The sequence below is a fragment of the Neomonachus schauinslandi genome, chromosome 5 (genome assembly GCF_002201575.2).
Source record: "Neomonachus schauinslandi chromosome 5, ASM220157v2, whole genome shotgun sequence".
Lineage (NCBI taxonomy): Eukaryota > Metazoa > Chordata > Mammalia > Carnivora > Phocidae > Neomonachus > Neomonachus schauinslandi.
The window spans coordinates 125,911,241-125,929,067 of record NC_058407.1 but is presented as its reverse complement, the minus strand read 5'-3'; the positions used below and the strand labels follow the sequence as shown (position 1 = coordinate 125,929,067).

At 40.8% G+C, this 17,827-nt stretch overlaps 1 protein-coding gene across 2 annotated transcripts in view; it reads left to right on the top strand.

Annotated features, from left to right (window-relative positions):
* CAMK1D (calcium/calmodulin dependent protein kinase ID) overlaps nucleotides 1-17,827 on the top strand; it is a 421,612-nt gene that overhangs the window by 250,340 nt on the left and 153,445 nt on the right. For both annotated transcript variants that reach the window (XM_021696802.2, XM_021696803.2), the window contains exon 3: nucleotides 7,822-7,896. In XM_021696802.2, the coding sequence (XP_021552477.1) occupies nucleotides 7,822-7,896 (75 nt within the window). The remainder of the gene's footprint in view (nucleotides 1-7,821; nucleotides 7,897-17,827) is intronic.

The following is a 17,827-nucleotide window of genomic DNA, read 5'->3' as shown; positions in this document are numbered from 1 at the left end:
GCAGAGACCAATATATATTTTCTATTATCTCACAGATAGCTGCTTCATAGGATTGGTGTATTAAACAACATAATGAAAAATACTTAGTATGGTCTTGATACATACAGGCATATCTCATTTTTCATGGAGCCCAACACAGGGCTTGAACTCACGACTCTGGGATCAAGAGTGAGATGCTCAATGGACTAAACCACCCAGGTGCCCCAGGGCATACCTCATTTTATTGTACTTTACATTTATTTTGTTTTTTGTTTGTTTGTTTTTCATGAACAAAATTAAAGGCTTGTGGCAACCGTGTGTGGAGAAATTCTAACAGTACCATTTCTTCCAACAGCATTTGCTCACTTCGTGTCTCTGTGTCACATTTTGGTAATTCCTGCAATATTTCAATCTCTTTCATTATTATCATATTTGTTACAGTGATCTGCTATCAGTGATCTTTGATGTTACTATTGTAATTGTTTTGGGGCACCACAAATCATGCCTTATAAGATGGCAAACCTCACCCATAACTCTTGTGTGTGTTCTGACAGCCCTGTTCTTGACTTGCCCTTCCCCCACCTCTCTCCTTCTCCTCAGGCCTTCCTATCCCATGAGACACAACAGTATTGAAGTTAGGTCAATTAATAATCATAGAATGGCCCCTAAGTGTTCAAGTGAAAGGAAGAATCACACATCTCTCACTGTAAATCAAAAGCTAGAAATGATTAAACTCAGTCAGGAAGGCATGCCAGAAGCCGAGATAGTCTGAAACCTAGGTCTCTTGGCCCAAACAGTTAGGCAAGTTGCAAAGGCGAAGTAAAAGTTCTCGAAGGAAATTAAAGGTGTTACTCCAGTGAGCACACAAATGCTAAGAAAGCAAAAGAGGCTTATTGTTGATGTGGAGAGAGTTTTAATGGTTTAGATAGAAGAATAAGCTGGCCACAACATTCCCTTAAGCCAAAGCCTCATCCAGAGCAAGGTCCTGACTCTCTTCAATTCTGTGAGGGCTGAGAGAGGTGATGAACCTGCAGAAGAAAAGTTTGAAGGTAGTAGAGATCATGTCATGACACTTAAGGAAAGAAGCTGTCTTCACAACATCAAAGCACAAGGCGAAGCACCAAGTGCAGATGTAGAAGCTGCAGCAAGTTCTCCAGGAGATCCCACTGAGATAATTAATGAAGGTGGCTACACTAACGAACAGATTTTCAGTGTAGATGAAACAGCCTTCTATTGGAAGAAGATGCCATCTAGGACTGTCATAGCTAGAGAGGACAAATCAGTGCCTGGCTTCAAAGCTTCAAAGGACAGACTGACTCTCTTGTTAGGGGCCAATGCAGCTCATGACTTTAGCATGAAGCCAGTGTTCCCTTATCATTCCAAAAATCTAGGGCCTTTAAGAAGTATCCTAAATCTACTCTGTGTTTAGGATACTTAGAAGTATCCTAAATCTAATCTTACAAAGCCTGGATGACAGCACATTTGTTTACAACATGGTGTATTGAATATTTTAATCCTGCTCTTGTGACCTGCCCAAAGGATTCCTTCCAAGATATGACTGCTCATTGACAATGTACCTGGTCACCCAAGAGCTCTGATGGAGATGTTCAATGAGATGAATGGTGTTTTCATGCCTGTTAATATAACATCCATTCAGCAGCCCAGGGATCAAGGAGTCATTTTGACTTTCAAGTCTTATTATTAAGAAAAACATTTTGTAAGTCTATAGCTGCCATTAATAGTGATTCCACTGATGGATTTGGGCAAAGTAAATGGAAAACCTTCTGGAAAGGATTCACTGTTCTAAATGCCATGAAGAACATTTCTGATTCTGGGAAGAGGTCAAAGTATCAACATGAACAGGAGTTTGGAAGAAGTGATTTTAACTCTGTCTTGAATAATTTTGAGGGGCTCAAGACATCAGTGGAGGAAGTCACTGCAGATATGGTGGAAGTAGGAAGAGCACCAGAATTTGAAGTGAAGCCTGAAGATGTGACTGAATCACATCAATCTTATGATAAAATTTTCATGGATGAGGAATTGCTTCTTATGGAAGAGCAAAGAAAACCATTCCTTGAGATGGAATCTAGTCCTAGTGAACATGCTGTGAAGACTGTTGAAATGACAATAAAGGATTTAGAATATTATATGAACCTAGTTGGTAAAGCAACAATAGGGTTTGAGAGGACTGACTCCACTTTTGAAAGAAGTTCTTCCGTGGGTAAAATGCTGTCAAACAGCATCACATGCTACAGAGAAATCATTCAGGAAAGGAAGAGTCAATCACAGCAAACTTCAAAGTTGTTTTATTTTAAGAAATTACCACAGCTAACCCAGCCTTCAGCAACCACCACCCTGATCAGTCAGCAACCATTAACATCAAGGTGAGACCCTTGACCAGCAAAAAGTTTATGACTTCCTGAAAGCTCAGACGATGGTTAGCATTTTTTTTTTTTTTTTTTTTTTTTGGCAATCATGTATTCTTTTAAGTAAACTCCAGGCCCAACATGGGACTTGGTCTCATGACCCCAAGATCAAGAGTTGCATGCTCTCCTGACTGAGCCAGCCAGGCACCCCAGCAATAAAGTATTTTTTGTATGTACATTGGTTTTTTAGACATAATGTTATGGCACACTTACTGGACTGCAGTATGGTGTAAACTTAACTTTTATATGTACTGGGAAACCAAAAAAATTCATTTGACTCTCTTTGTTGTGATATTCACTTTATTGTGGTGGTCTGGAACCGAACCAGCAATATCTCTGAGGTATGCCTGTAGTTAACACTCAGTAAATGGCACATATAAAACAGCTACGTAAGTAGGGCCTAAAGAAAGTGAGATTAGTTCATCCCTAGATTTAGATGTCTTACATCCCAGGAGACTGAGGAAATTGCATTTATCACAAAAGAGTCAGAGGTGAAATGTTTGAGAAAAGAATATAAGAGATGTTGACAAATTTTCCAAACATAAAACAGGTAGGGTATGAGATGGATAGATCAGAAAGTTTGACTTCAATGCACAGCACAATTCTGGAACAGTAAATTAAGCAGATGGTTTGTGATCATTTAGTAAAGACAGTAGTGGTTGCTAGGAGCCACCATGGGTTTACTAAGAACAAATCTTCCCAAACGTTCCATTTCCTTTTTATATAGTATAATATGGTGTGTAAGACTGAGGAATGCCATTTCAGCAAGGAATCTAATTGTCTCCTTATGGATAAGATGGTAAAATATGGGCTAGATGATAGTCCTGCTGGGTGTACAGCTTGATAGCAGTGAAAGTCAGTTGATTCGTGTCATGGTTATCTTGATGGGGGTCTCTGGTGTAATACCAGAGGCCAGCTCTGACGGGTAATGTTCCCATTTAAGACTTGAGGGATTTGGATCAAGACATATGGGTTGAGAGGCACCTGGGTGGCTCAGTCGGTTAAGTCTCCGACTCTTGATTTCACCTCAAGTCATGATCTCAGGGTTGTGAGGTCAAGCCCTGTATCGAGCTCTGTGCTGGACGTGGAGTCTGCTTAAGATTCTCTCTTTCCCTCTCCCTCTGCCCCTCCCTGCTCGCACATGCGCACTCTCTTGCTCGCTCTCAAAAAAAAAAAAAAAAGACATATGGGATGGATGTGTACCAACAAAATATGTAGATGGCCCAAAGTTGAGAGGGACAGTAAATATAATAGATGGGAGAATAAAAATTCAGAATAGTCTTGATCATCTGAAGCACCGCATGGAACCCCAAAAGATTGAATTTAATTAAGCTAAAGGGAAGACTTGAAGCTCAAAAGCTCAAGACAGAAAAAGAAAGGAGATCTTGTTTAGTAGAAGTTCAGGTAAAACTGATCTGGTTATTTAATTGACCCAGCACTTAATATTCATTCATTCGTTCATTCATTCATTCAACAAATATGTATCAAAAGTACTACCTGCTGTGCACTTTCCTTGGCATTAGGGAGACGGTAGTGAACAAAATAGTTAAAAATCCCCACCTCCGTGGAGCTTATACTCTTTAGGTGCCAACAGTTGAGCAACTGCTTTAAAAAAAAAAAATGAACCCAATATTAGGCTTTATTTGCTAAAGTATAACATCTACTCATGATGGTTGGTAGTTCACCTGTCTTATTTAATACCCTATTCTTGGTGCTATAATTTATACTGGGATCAATGCTCTCAGTTTTGGACCAATGAGAGGGGCAATAGGATGAGAGTAATATCAAACATGGTGGAGGAGGACGGATCGGCCAGAAGGAGAGAACACTAAGCAGACATTATATCCCTCCAATATTTGCAGGAGTACGAGAAGAGGGTGTCATCTTGTTCTCTGTCGCTCCCAGGTGTCACCACTCATTGCAAGGAGGCTGATTCCTGGTACATATAAGAAAGGCTGGCTGGGAGGTGTCCTTACTATAGCTGGAAGCCCACCTGTGTGAGCTCCACGAGGGCTAACTAACCTGGTGCTCTTGGGACTCCTGGCGCAGTGCCTGATCTATGGTGGGCGCCTGTGGGGGGATGTTCCTCTGATGTTTGTAAAGGCAACCTAGGTACCCAATGCTAAAGCTTGAAGCTTGGTTTTTGTATATCTTAAGAGTCTGAGGGTGGAATAATGTACCTAAGAACTGCTGTTGGGGGCCAGAATGTTTTCTTCTGTCATGTTCTAACATCCACAAGTTAGTTAAACCACTTTTCTTAAGAGACATTTCAGAGGCCATGTGAGGATTTCCTTGAAATTTCTGCAGTATGCTTATTCAAACGTCACCCATCCAGCACGATGCCCATCATGTTTTGAGGCCTTCACTGTACTTCTGGCTCATCCGGGGTCTTGCTTTTTTCTAAACTTCACGGCAATGCTACAGAGGTTAGCATTTAATTTTTTCCTAACCGCTTCGTGGGTCTCTCTATCTGGGTGATAAGTCTTTTTTTTTTTTTTAAAGATTTTATTTATTTATTTGACAGAGAGAGAGATAGCGAGAGCAGGAACACAAGCAGGGGGAGTGTGAGAGGGAGAAGCAGGCTTCCCGCTGAGCAGGGAGCCCGATGTGGGACTTGATCCCAGGACCCTGGGATCATGACCTGAGCTGAAGGCCGACGCTTAACGACTGAGCCACCCAGGCGCCCGAGGTGATAAGTCTTTTGAGAGGAAAATCTTATTTTATATTTTTCTCGTATTCTTCCAGAAGCAGAGTAGAAACTCAGTACATGACAATTGCTTGACTGCTTGAATTATTAGTTGAGGGGGAGAGTCAGGAGCGATATCATTCCAGCCACTGCAAGGACTCATGTAAGAATGGCAGGTTAAGTAGACTTTAATTTCTCTATCCCTTGCATCCAAAGAAGGGATTATGTTCTTAATTTATTAGAGTCTCCTATTTTGGCTGGGCAAGGGCTTTGCAGAGTTGATTCTTTGTATATAGTTGAATCTGTGTTAATGGCTATATTCCAGGGCTCAAACAGCCTTCTTGGCTCAACATCTGAGGGGAGGTGGGACGGCAGGTACAAATCTCTAAGCTCAGTTTAGAGGCTCATTGACTGTGACTTATGTAACCAGGGTGGCCAGATTTAGCACATAAAAATGCAGGCTGCCTAGTCACTTTTGAATGTCAGATAAATAACAGTGCAATATTTGGGGTGTACTTACACTGAAAAAAGTATTTGTTGTTTATCTAGAATTAAACATAACCGGGTGCCCAGCATTTTATCTGGCAACCCTTCATGTAAACCCCCCTATTTCATATCCCTCCGTAAGTCTAAGCTTTTCGTGAACCCCCAAATTAACGTCACTAAAAGAAAATGTTTGTGCCCCTGGAAATGACTCTAATTGGAAATTTTTAAAAATTAAAAAACTGGGGAGCACCTGGGTGGCTCAGTCGTTAAGCGTCTGCCTTCAGCTCAGGTCATGATCCCAGGGTCCTGGGATCGAGCCCCGCATCAGGCTCCCTGCTACGCAGGAAGCTGCTTCTCCCTCTCCCACTCCCCCTGCTTGTGTTCCCTCTCTCGCTGTGTCTCTCTCTGTCAAATAAATAAATAAAATCTTTAAAAAAAAATTAAAAAACTGGGACCATCCATATGCTGTATACTTTTTGTGGTCATAATTCTTTCAGGATATCCAATAATGATCATTCCATAAACGTCTAGGATCTCAGCAGTCCTAACTTAATTTGTCATGGTTTCCTTGGTAGCATAGTTTACTTGGTTCCTATGATATACTATTATTATATTATCTATATAATATTATTATATAAATTATTTATATAATTTGGGTATTATTTTGCTCAGGTAGCAAAGTAACCAGTGGTAACAAGGAAATATTAGGCTGTAGCTCTGCGCACGGGAGCCAGATGAAATGTCAATTTCATGTAATCTGTCATCTCCGCTCCTACAAACACCCGTGTTGACTAATCAGAGCTGTAGAAATCAGAGGAAAACATTGCTGCCCTCTGTTAGGTGTTTTGTTCTCTTCTCTCATCTGCTCGGAGGGAAGATAATATTCTGGTTTGTTCCACCTTATAAACTTCTATTTGAGGGAAAGACAGCTCACACTTAGGAAAATTGCCTCCATTTTTCCCTAAGTAAATAATGATTCTTGCTGTTGAGTAGGGACAGCCTTTAAATATCATTCATTCATTTAGCCCTTATTTATTAAGCAGATGGATGCTAGGTATGAGGGGAAACAAAATAAGTAAGTAGTCCCTGCTTTTGGGGTTGGGGGAATCTGCATATGAAATGCTTGCTTTTGTACGGTTCAGCAGTCATTTCAGTGAAAGGCTTGTGGTAAGAGTTCATTAGCTCCTACGTAGTGAAATGATTCTTCTCTCAAATGCTTTAAAATAAATAGCAAGCCTTATCTTCTGAGCAAAAGCTACTCTTAATGGGTAGTTCCAGGGGCTGGCATTAGGCTATTTCCCTCTCTCTCGCTTCTGGAGTCAGGACTTTGCTACTCGACTCAGACCAGAAGCCTCAGCATCTCCTGGGAACTTGTTAGAAATGCAGACGCTCCGGCCTGCCCCAGCCCCACAGGACCAAAATGGGCAGGGCAGCCAGAATCCGTGTTGGCTCGCGTGCACACTGAAGCTTGAAAAGCACAGGGTTGACTACCGAATTTCTGCTTTGTGCCTACAGATCATCTAAGGGTCATACTGAACCAGTTCCTGGGCTCTGCCCTCAGGGAGTCAGGATCTGTTTGACCAGGGTGGAGCCTGAGAATTTGCATTTCTTTTTTTAAATTTTATTTTATTATAATAATCACCATACATTACATCATTAGTTTTTGATGTAGTGTTCCTTGATTCATTGTTTGCGTATAACACCCAGTGCTCCATTCAATACGTGCCCTCTTTAATACTCATCACCAGGCTAACCCATCCCCCCACCCCCTCCCCTCTAGAACCCTCTGTTTGTTTGCCAGAGTCCATTGTCTCTCATGGTTCGTCTCCCCCTCCAATATCCCCCCTTCATTTTTCCCTTCCTACTATCTTTTTTAAAAAACATATAATGTATTATTTGTTTCAGGGGTACAGGTCTGTGATTCATCAGTCTTACACAATTCACAGCGCTCACCATAACACATACCCTCCCCAGTGTCCATCACCCAGCCACCCCATCAGGAGATGCCTGCCCGTGCTGTGTCTGGGAACCACATTTTGACTGCAGCAGTCTAGTTGGCATGGGGTCCTGGGTTGACCTTTGGTAGTGGTGGTGACTAGAACCCCAATGAGGGGTCAGTCTGGTTTCCCTCTGCCTGGACTGGAGTCATGGACGTGACAGTGAAGCTAATGATGTCTGTTTTTAAAAGTTTCCGTGCCTCACTATACTCACTCTTCTGTTTGTGTGTGCTTTTTTCTCTTTCAGGATCAAGCATGAAAACATTGTCGCCCTGGAGGACATTTACGAAAGCCCAAACCACTTGTACTTGGTCATGCAGCTGTAAGTACCCGCTTTGCCTGAGGGGTGCGGAAGGGGGTCGGGGGGCGGTGGGGACCACCGGCCGGTAAAAGAAACTGAGGTAGCGGGCCAGGTGAGCCGTGGGAGCAGGAGCGGGGACCCGGGGAGCTGGGGTGCCCTTCTAGACGGCGGGCCGGATACAGAGTCTGAGGGCCTGGCTGGGTCTGCCCTGCAGGAACTGCACCAGACTGATGATCTCTCGCCCTCATCGAGGAGCCTGCTGCGGCCGTCGCAGGGCGCCTACATTCGGGGGGTCTCTTTTGCTTTTTCATGTGCGAGGTCCACATGTTGCTTCCTGAAAACACTTCTGTGGGCCCACTGCGAGGGACACTCTGCTCCCGTCTCTAGGAGAAACTCCCACCTTGTCTTCATTTCGAGGGATCCTGGGGGAGGGCAGCAGATGGTAGCCGTGGGCTCTGTCCTTCCATCTACTCTGCTGGCACAGAAACGCACATGGGACTGAACTGGATCTTGTGCCAGGCGTGAGACAAGTCTAGTTGGGGTCAGACCGTGACATTGTCACCCCCTGCAGATGATTTCTGCATTCCAGTAAATGCTGGAAGTTACCAGAAGAGGGAGGAAATAAGAAAGCTGAATATTCAGGTTGACCTTGACCCGAACATGTAAGACACATGTAAACATAACACGTAAACCGTTAAATGAAATTAGCCTCCCCTCCCAACTAGTAGGTTCGTTCTTTCTTTCTTTCTTTCTTTCTTTCTTTCTTTCTTTCTTTCTTTCTTTTTCTTTCTTTCTTTCTTTCCTTTCTTTCATGAGAGTTTTTATAGGACATTGTAGGACATTTTTGTACGAACATTTTAAAAAGTATCCAGACTGGAAGCATGTGGACTATTTTTCTCTGTCAAGTGACTGTCCTCGGTGGTGACTGATGTAGGAAAATGTTGGGGTTCAGAGCCGAAGGCCAAGAAGGAATTCTTGAGATGTCTTCCGTGCAGAAAGGTGGTTTTATTAAAGCACCGGATAGGACCCCTGGGCAGAAAGAACTACCCTGGGGTTGTAACGGTTGACTCATTATATACTTTGAAGTTGGGAAGGGGTTAGGGACAGCACAAGCCTCCAAGGTATTTTGGAAACAAGGTTTCCAGGATCCTGAGGGGGCTGGCTATTGTTAGGAAAAGGTCATTTATGACTGTTCAGTAAAAACTCAGTCATGAGACTCTTCAGATGTCTATCAGTGGGCCATATGCTTGGAGAATGATTGCCAACCTGTATCTTGGGAGGGTAGAGACAAAGGAAGTTTCCAAAGGAATTTTTATATGTTAAAGTAGACTTCCAGGATCTGGGGGTGTTGGGCTAAGATTGCCTCTTGCCCTAAGCAAAGTATTAACATCCAGGCAGCGGAGTTCCTAGAGGAATGTCACTGCCTATTCTAAGGACTTGTCAGTGGGCTGTAAGTAGTAAGGAAATATAATTTTTTTTCTTTTACCTGTGTTTCCCACATCAGTGACCAGTTTTATAGCTTTGGGTGTTAGTGTCAGCCATGAGACTGGTGGTTTAAGCAGTTTTGACTGCTGGTTCCTCATTAATTTCTGATTACCTAAATGCCGTCTTTCCTAGTTCCTTGCAATACAGTTTGTTTTATAATTTGCCACATCCTGGTTCTTCCTTGAGAGCAATAGCTCTCCCCAAATTTGGGATACTCCCTAGCAGGCTCTTGTGACTTTATTTTATCTAGTGTTAAAAAACAAAATTCAACCTAGTAAATATGAAGATCTAGTTGGCTTTATTAAATGATTCATGAGTTGGGCAAGCATCCCATCTAACAAGTAGAGAGCTCCAATGAGCTAAACAGAAGAAAGGTTTTTAAAGGCAAAGAGAGAGCACTTACAAAGGGGGGAAAAAGGAATTTATTAGCAAGGAATGCATTGTTTAGGCAAGGTTGCCCTCCTAAAGGGAATAGAGGGGGTCTATCAGTAAATTTCCTAGTATTGACCAGGAAATTCTATATTGACTATTTCAAAATTACATTCCTGGGGGATTGAAACTGCCGTTAGGTTATGTATTAAGTCTTGGTTTATCGACTTGGGGCCTTAACCTAAGTGGTGTCCTTTTGGTTTTCTTTTTAACAATAGAGGTTCCTCTTAAAGAAGCAGGTGAACCACTTTCTTACCAAATATTGACTTCCCAGTAGGAAGAATATAACATTTTAATGACAAGAAAAAACCCCACAAAATGTCAGTAGTATATTTAAATGTGTGTCTTTTATGGGTGATGCAAAAAAAAAAAAAGAAAGAAAAATCATTAGTACTAGAATCCAGTGCTATATGTATTCATTTGTTTAACTTCTCTGTTTATAGATCTGTCACTAAATAAATCAGTTGAAAGCATCCCCCTTATGTAAATCTCAGCTCTGCCTCTTACTAGCTGGGTGAATTTGGACAAATAACTGGGCCTCTCTGAATATCAGTTTCCTTAATGGAAAGAAATAATAATATTGACATCATCCTCATCATCATATTTACATTAGAAGGTTATAGGGAGTACTGAATGAGAAAAATGTATAAAAAATAAAAATGTATTAAAAATAAAGAGTGCCATAAATAGCAGGTCCTCAATACAGACTGTTTCTTTATGGACATCTGTCTTGTTTCATTAGTATCTCTGCAGATGGTCTTTCGTTTTATGAGATGAAGTTCAAGTAGATTTAAATTCTAACTTTCTAAGCAACTTGATTGCATCCTTACCAGCAGCAGTTTATGTAAAGATAGGTCAGCATGAGGGCATAAGAGTGTCTGGAATGGAACAAACCTGAGGACAAAATTTGGAAGTCTTCTTGGGGCACAGCTGTCCCCACCCCTTCACTGAGCTTTTCTATCAGGGATTTATCCTCTCTTTCGCAGTTATCCTAAAACCTCCTCAATATGGATCATGTTCGCTCAAAATTTGTAATAACCCAGAGGAGTTGGGCTAGAATTAACTCTTGGGGGTACCGTATGAGGTTTGTGAGGCAAGTTGGTGACAGAATCCAGATCTAGAGGCAAGGAATGTTGAAAGTGTTTAAGGAGAACACGATCTATGCGCACTGTTGAGAAGTTTAGAGGTGCTATTTACACAAATATTGGATTTGCTAATTGTCAGCTGTTAACTTGTGTATAAATTCTTTTTTCCATTGGTTCTCATTCCTTTTTAAATTTTTTATTAGTTTTTTATTTTTTTATTAACATATAATGTATTATTTGTTTCAGGGGTACAGGTCTGTGATTCGTCAGTCTTACACAATTCACAGCGCTCACCATAGCACATAGCTTCTGCAATGTCTATCACCCAGCCCCCCCATCCCTCCCACCCCCCTCCCCTCCAGCAACCCTCAGTTTGTTTCCTGAGATTAAGAGTCTCTCATGGTTTGTCTTCCTCTCTGGTTTTGTCTTGTTTCATTTTTCCCCTCCCTTCCCCTATGATCCTCTGCCTTGTTTCTTAAATTCCTCATGTCATTGAGATCATATGATAATTGTCTTTCTCTGATTGACTTATTTCGCTTAACATAATACCTACTAGTTCATTCCTTTTTTTTTAAATCAACGTTGTTGAGGTATAATTTACATCCAATTAAATGCACCCATTTAAAGTGAACAATTCAGTGATGAATGTGAGAGCGAATCATACGGGCCAAACCACAGCCATAATCAAAACCAGAAAATTTCCATCACCCCAGAGATCCCTTTGGTCCTTTGACATGCTCCCTTCCTTACCCCTGACACTGGAAGCTACCATTTATACTCATTAGAGATGATTTTGCATTTTCTAAAATGTTATGTGAATGAAATTATATAGCAGTACATTTTGTGTCTGGCTTATTTCACTCCTCATACTTATTGACATTCATTCGTGTGGTAGCATGGTCTGTAGTTTGTTTTTTCATTGCTGAGTAGTATTCCATCCTTACAACTAGTCCACATTTTATCCATTTGCTGTTGCTGGACATTTGGATTATTTTCGGTTTGGGGGCTATTATGAACAAAGCTGCTATGAACATTCATGGACAGCCTTGGTGTGGGTCTATGTTTGGGTGAAGACCTAGGAGCAGAATGAGTGGGCCATAGAGTAGGGGTTAGGTTGAACTTTTTAAGAAACTGTCAGTTTTCCAAAGTGGTTTTACCATTTTACATTTTTGTCAACAGTGCATGTAAGTTCTTGTTACTGTACATTCCTATCAACACTTCATACTTTGTGTTTTCAATTTTAGCCATTTTAATGGGTGTATAGTCGTGGGCACCTGGGTGGTTTAGTCGTTAGGCGTCTGCCTCCGGCTTGGGTGTGGTCCCAGGTTCCTAGGATCCAGCCCTGCATCGGGCTCCCTGCTCAGCTGGAAGACTGCTTCTCCCTCTCCCACTCCTCCTGCTTGTGTTCCCTCTCTCACTCTCTCTCTGTCAAATAAATAAATAAATAAAATCTTTAAAAAAATGTATTTAATGGGTGTATAGTCATATCTCACAGTAGTTTTAATTTGCATTTCCCTGCTGATAAATGATGGTGATCACCTTCTTATATCCTCATGGGCCATTTGCATATCTTCTCTGGTAAAGTGTCTCTTCAGATCTTTTGCTCACTTTTTATTGGATTGTTTATCATCATATTATTGGGTTGTAAGTGTTCTTTATCTATTCTATGTTTTGTCAGATATATGTAGTATGAATTTTTCTCCCATTTTGTAGCTTGCTTTTTTTGTTTTCTTAATGGAGGCTTTTTAAAAAACTAGCTTTCTTGAGACATAGTCCACATGCCATACAATTCATGCATTTAAAGTATACAATTCAGAGGTTTTTGTTTTAGTCACAAGGTTGAACAGCCATCATACAATCTAATTTTAGAACACTTTATGCTCTAAAGGAGAACAACTAAAAAAGATCCATACCCATTAGCAGTGACTCTCAGTTCTCTCCCCAGCCTCTTACTTTCTGTTCCCATGGGTTTGCCTATTCTAGATCAGATGATGTGTGGTCTTTGGTGACTGTCTTCTCTCATGTGGCTCCGTGTTTTCAGGATTTATCCATGTTGTAGCATGTGTTGATACTTCATTCCCTTTTATGGCCAAATAATATCCCACTGTATGGACATATCATATTTTATCTATCCATTCATTGGTTGATGGACATTTAGGTTGTTTATACTTCTCAGCTATTAATGATAATGACGCTAGACATTTCCATGTACAAATTTTTGTGTGACTGAATGTTTTCATTTCCCTTGGGTGTATACCTAGGAGTGGAATGGCTGGGTCAAATGGTAACTCTATGTTCAACATTTTGAGGAACTTCTGAACTGTGTTCCAAAGAGACGGCACCATTTTACGATCCCACCAAGTAGTGTGTCAGGATTCTGGTGTCTCCACACCCTCTCCAAGACTTGTTTATTTTTTGTCTTTCTGTTGATAGCCATCCTTGTGGGTGTGAAGTGATATCTCATTGCAGTTTTGATTCACATTTCCCTGATGACTAATGATGTTGATCATCTTTTCATGTGCTTATAGGACACTTGTGTATCTGTTTAAAGAAATATCTATTCAAATACCTTATGCATTTTTAAATTGGGTTGTTTGCCTTTTGTTTTGAGCTGTAAGACTTCTTTATATATTCTACTGTAAGTCCCTTCTTAGACATACATTAGAATATTTTCTCCTGTCCTATGGGTTGTCCTTTTACTTTGTCAGTGGTATCGCTTATAACACCAAAGTTTTTAATATTGACATAGTTCAGCTTATTTTTTTCTTTTGTCACTTATGCTTTTGGTATCATATCCAAGAAACCAACACCTAATTCTTCATGGCACCTTTTGAATAGGAAATGTTTTAATTGTGATAAAGTTCAACTCATCAATTTATTTTCTCTTATGGTTTGTGCTTTTTGTGTCCTGTATGAGGAGTTTTTGCCTACCCTAAGTTTGCAAACATTCTTTTCTTCTAGAAGTTGTATAGTTTTAGTTTTTCTACTTAGGTCTGTTATAAGACCAACTTCAAGTTGATTTTGATGTATGGTGTGAAGTAAAGATGATATTCTTTTATTTTTCCATTGGAATATCCGATTTTCAACACCATTCGTTAAAAAGACTTTTCTTTTCTCAATTCATTGCCTTGGTACCTGTGTCAAAAATCAATTGACCATATAAGGCTGATTTAATTTCCGGACTCATTCTATTCCATTATTCTATATGTCTTTTGTCAATACCATACCATCTCATTTACTATAGCTTTCTAGTAAGTCTTGAAATCAGGTATCATAGTCCTCTAACTTTGTTAATATTTTCTTAAAATTGCTTTGGGTATTCTAGGGGTGCCTGGGTGGCTCAGTCAGTTAAGCATCTGACTTGATTTCGGCTCAGGTCATGATCTCAGGGTCATGGGATCAAGCCCCGTGTTGGGCTCTGTGCTCAGTGGGGAGTCTGCTTCTCTCTCTCAAATAAATCAATAAATCTTTTTAAAAATTGCTTTGGGTATTCTTGATTGTTTGCATTTTCATATGAATGTCAGAATCAGTTTATCTTTTTATTTATTTTGCAGAAGGGCTTGTGGGAATTTGTTTGGGATTGCGTTGAATCTGTGTATTAGTTTGGAACCAAGTGACAACTTAAAAAAATCAAATGTTTCAACCCATAAACATGGTCAATCCCTCATTTATTTAGATCTTTCATTTCTCTTAATGTTATATAGTTTTCAGTGTGTAAGCCTTCTATATCTTTGTTAAATTTATTCTGAAATATTTTCTTTTTTGAACTGACTTGGTTTGATTGATTTTGTTTTTAAATACTTGGGGAGTGTCTAGAATGCAACATTGGGGGGACTTATTTCACAACATTTGTGCTGGGGAGGTTTTTGGTTTCCTAGGAAACATCATCTTGGGCACTGATGCTCAGATATAACAGGGGATGCTCAGCACCCTAATTTTATTACTTAGCTAACTGCTATTTCGTTTCTGAGTACTGTAGCATATTTGTTCCTTTGCCGCTATAGCAGAAGAGATTTGATTGTTTATAGTGGTCTATATTTACAATTTTATTTGGGTTTTTGGAGAATGGTATTTTTTTTCCAGAATGCTAATTTTTGGAACATTCTTCTTTAGATAGTATAAGGTCAGTGTAACATTGAGATAAGTTATAGATGAAAAGTCCGTTTGTTTAGACTTTATTCCTCATCTGACTTTGGTTGTGGAATATCAGCCCACATATTTGGAGATGATAAAGGACACACCTCAACTCCTCCTCTTTGATGTCTATTCTAGGGTAGGCTGTAAAATATACTTCGGGCTGGTACAAGTCAAAGGATATATCAGAATGACTTTTTTCTCTAAAAAAATATTATATTCCCTATTGAATTATATCATATTTTCATTAAGACTTAAATTTATATATATGGGTCACTCCCAAATTTCTATCATCAGCCTGGACTCCTCCCCTGAAACCATGCATGTATATCCAACTTTCTGCTCAAGAGTTCCACTTGGCTGTGTAATAAGCATCACTCACTTACCAGATCCAAAATAAACTCCTGAATTTTACACAAAATCTGCTTCTCCTGCTGTCTAGCTCATCTTAGCAAATGGCAACTCTGTTTTTCTAAGCTGCTCGGGCCAAAAGCCACAGTCATCCTTGACTCATCTTTTGCTCTTCTGCCCCGCAGTCCTATCCATTGGCAAATCCCGTGGGCCCAGCTTGGGACCGTTGACAATCTAACCACTGTCCCATCACCTCCATAGCTACCACCCCGACTCAAGCCACCATCATCTATAAAACTTAGCTTTCTCCCCACAACCTTCCCCACCGCACTCTTCTTTCTTAGCAGATCAGCCAGATTTTGCTGTGTCTCTGTTGAAAACTCCCATTTGCTCCCCATCTCAGGGTAAAAGACCCAAGTCCTTAGAGCGACATCCAGGGCACTGTGTGTCCTGCCCCCCTGGTCACCTCTCTGACCTCATCTTCCCCTTCTCTCTCATGATCTCATTCACCTGCAGCCACACTGGCCTCCTTGCTGGTCCCCAAAGATGCGAAGCCTGCACCACTGTGGGCCTTTGTCCTTGTATTCTATCTGCTTGGAACACTTTCCCTTAGAGAACTTAATGCTGTCATGGAATGAAGGAAATATTCAAAATTTTGCCAGATAGCACCTTCTCATTGAGATGTTCCCCAGATCCCCTGTATGGGATAGACACTCCCACCAATTCCTGCCACGCTCACATTCATTCCCTGTCCCCTCCCCCAACTTGATTTTTCTCTATAGCACTTGTCTTCCTCGGAAAATGTCTCTCACCTTTGTTCTCTGCTAGAACTGCTTGCACGGTATGGTAGGCATTTAATACGTATTTGTTCAATTAATATAATTACATATAAAAGGGACAATGGTTAACATGTATTCACTCATTTAACCCTTACAAAAAACTTAGGAGCCACTTTTTAAACAAAAATACTTTATTTATTTATTTGAGAGAGAGAGAGTGAGTGAGAGAGAGAGAGCACAAGCAGGGAGAGGGGCAGAGGGAGAGGGGAAAAGCAGACTCCTCGCTGAGCAGGGAGCCCAATGCAGGGCTCCATCCCAGGACCCTGGGTTCATGACCTGAGCTGAAGGTAGACACTTAACCAACTGAGCCCCCCAGGCCCCCGAGGGGCCACTTTTATCCCAATTTTACAAGAAGAACCTAAGCAGAGTGGTTGGATCATTTACCCAAGCCGGCAAGTGACCCAGGGAATGAGCTTAACCAGCATAATACAACACTGCAGATAATTTCTAGGAAAAAACCTTGTAGGTAATACTAATGTGAATAGTTTGGTTTACTTGGAAAAAATTATTTATGATTCAATAAGTATTTTAAAAGCAGAGCTAACAAGAAAATGCCCTGTATTTTGTCATTTTTGTGAGGGGAAAAGTTTACTAAATAATATCACAGGAAATCACTAAACTAATCTCAACATACACAGCAATGATCATGTTTCTTTCTTAAATAATTTTGTCAATTAATGAGTTTTACCAATATAATGATATGTTGCATTATGTATATTCCACATAAGATACAAATATTTCTAGTATTTCTTTCATTTCATGATAGTATTAAGATATGTAGAAGTAACCTGCTGAGCTCGAAACACTAATAATGAAATGCACTTTCTTTAAAGAATTTTAGATTCCTGCATGGTTCAGGACATGAAAATGTATGCACTTCCAAGAGAAAAATGTGGTTTATCTACTCCATTGGCATCTGCAGAAGGCTATTTGAAACATTCCCTGTTTGTGGAGGTTGCCACTGTTAGCTTCATGTGGATATTGTATTCATAATTCAGACAGTGTGTTCCCAGAAACACTTGTAATTAGAACACAGATTATTACTCCCAGTAGAAAGTTTAAGTAGCCAAGCGTAATAATGAAGACAAAAGTGGTTCTACCTATGACACCTTAATATATTTGCATATAGATTTCCAAAATCTTATCTTTGTTCACAACAGACACTAATTGAGAACCTAGGGGCCGGTGACTTTTGTTTAGTATTGGGTGGGTGGGAAGGGGTTGGGGGCACAGCTGGTCTCTCCAGTGGTTTTCTTTGTGGAGGAGCCATCATGACGCACAACCACTGCACCCCTTGGGGATTGTGCAGGGACTCTGGGTCACAGGGAAGACTGTGTAGAGGAGATATCCCTGGGTAGAGGGGGATTAGGACAAGCCAGATGGATGTTCTGGGCATAGGTGTGGTAGGGGCTGTGTTCCAGGCTGAAGGGCTGATACAAGGAGAAGTAATAAGGAGCCTGGCTGGGACATGAGGGTTTAGTCTGTGAGGGGGGCCAGAAGGTAAGGGGGTCCAGTCTGTGAGGGGTCCTGTCTTTGAGGGGGTCCTGTCTGTGAGGGGTCCTGTCTGTGAGAGGGTCCAGTTTGTGAGGGGGTTCTGTCTGTGAGGGGGTCCAGTCTGTGAGGGGGTCC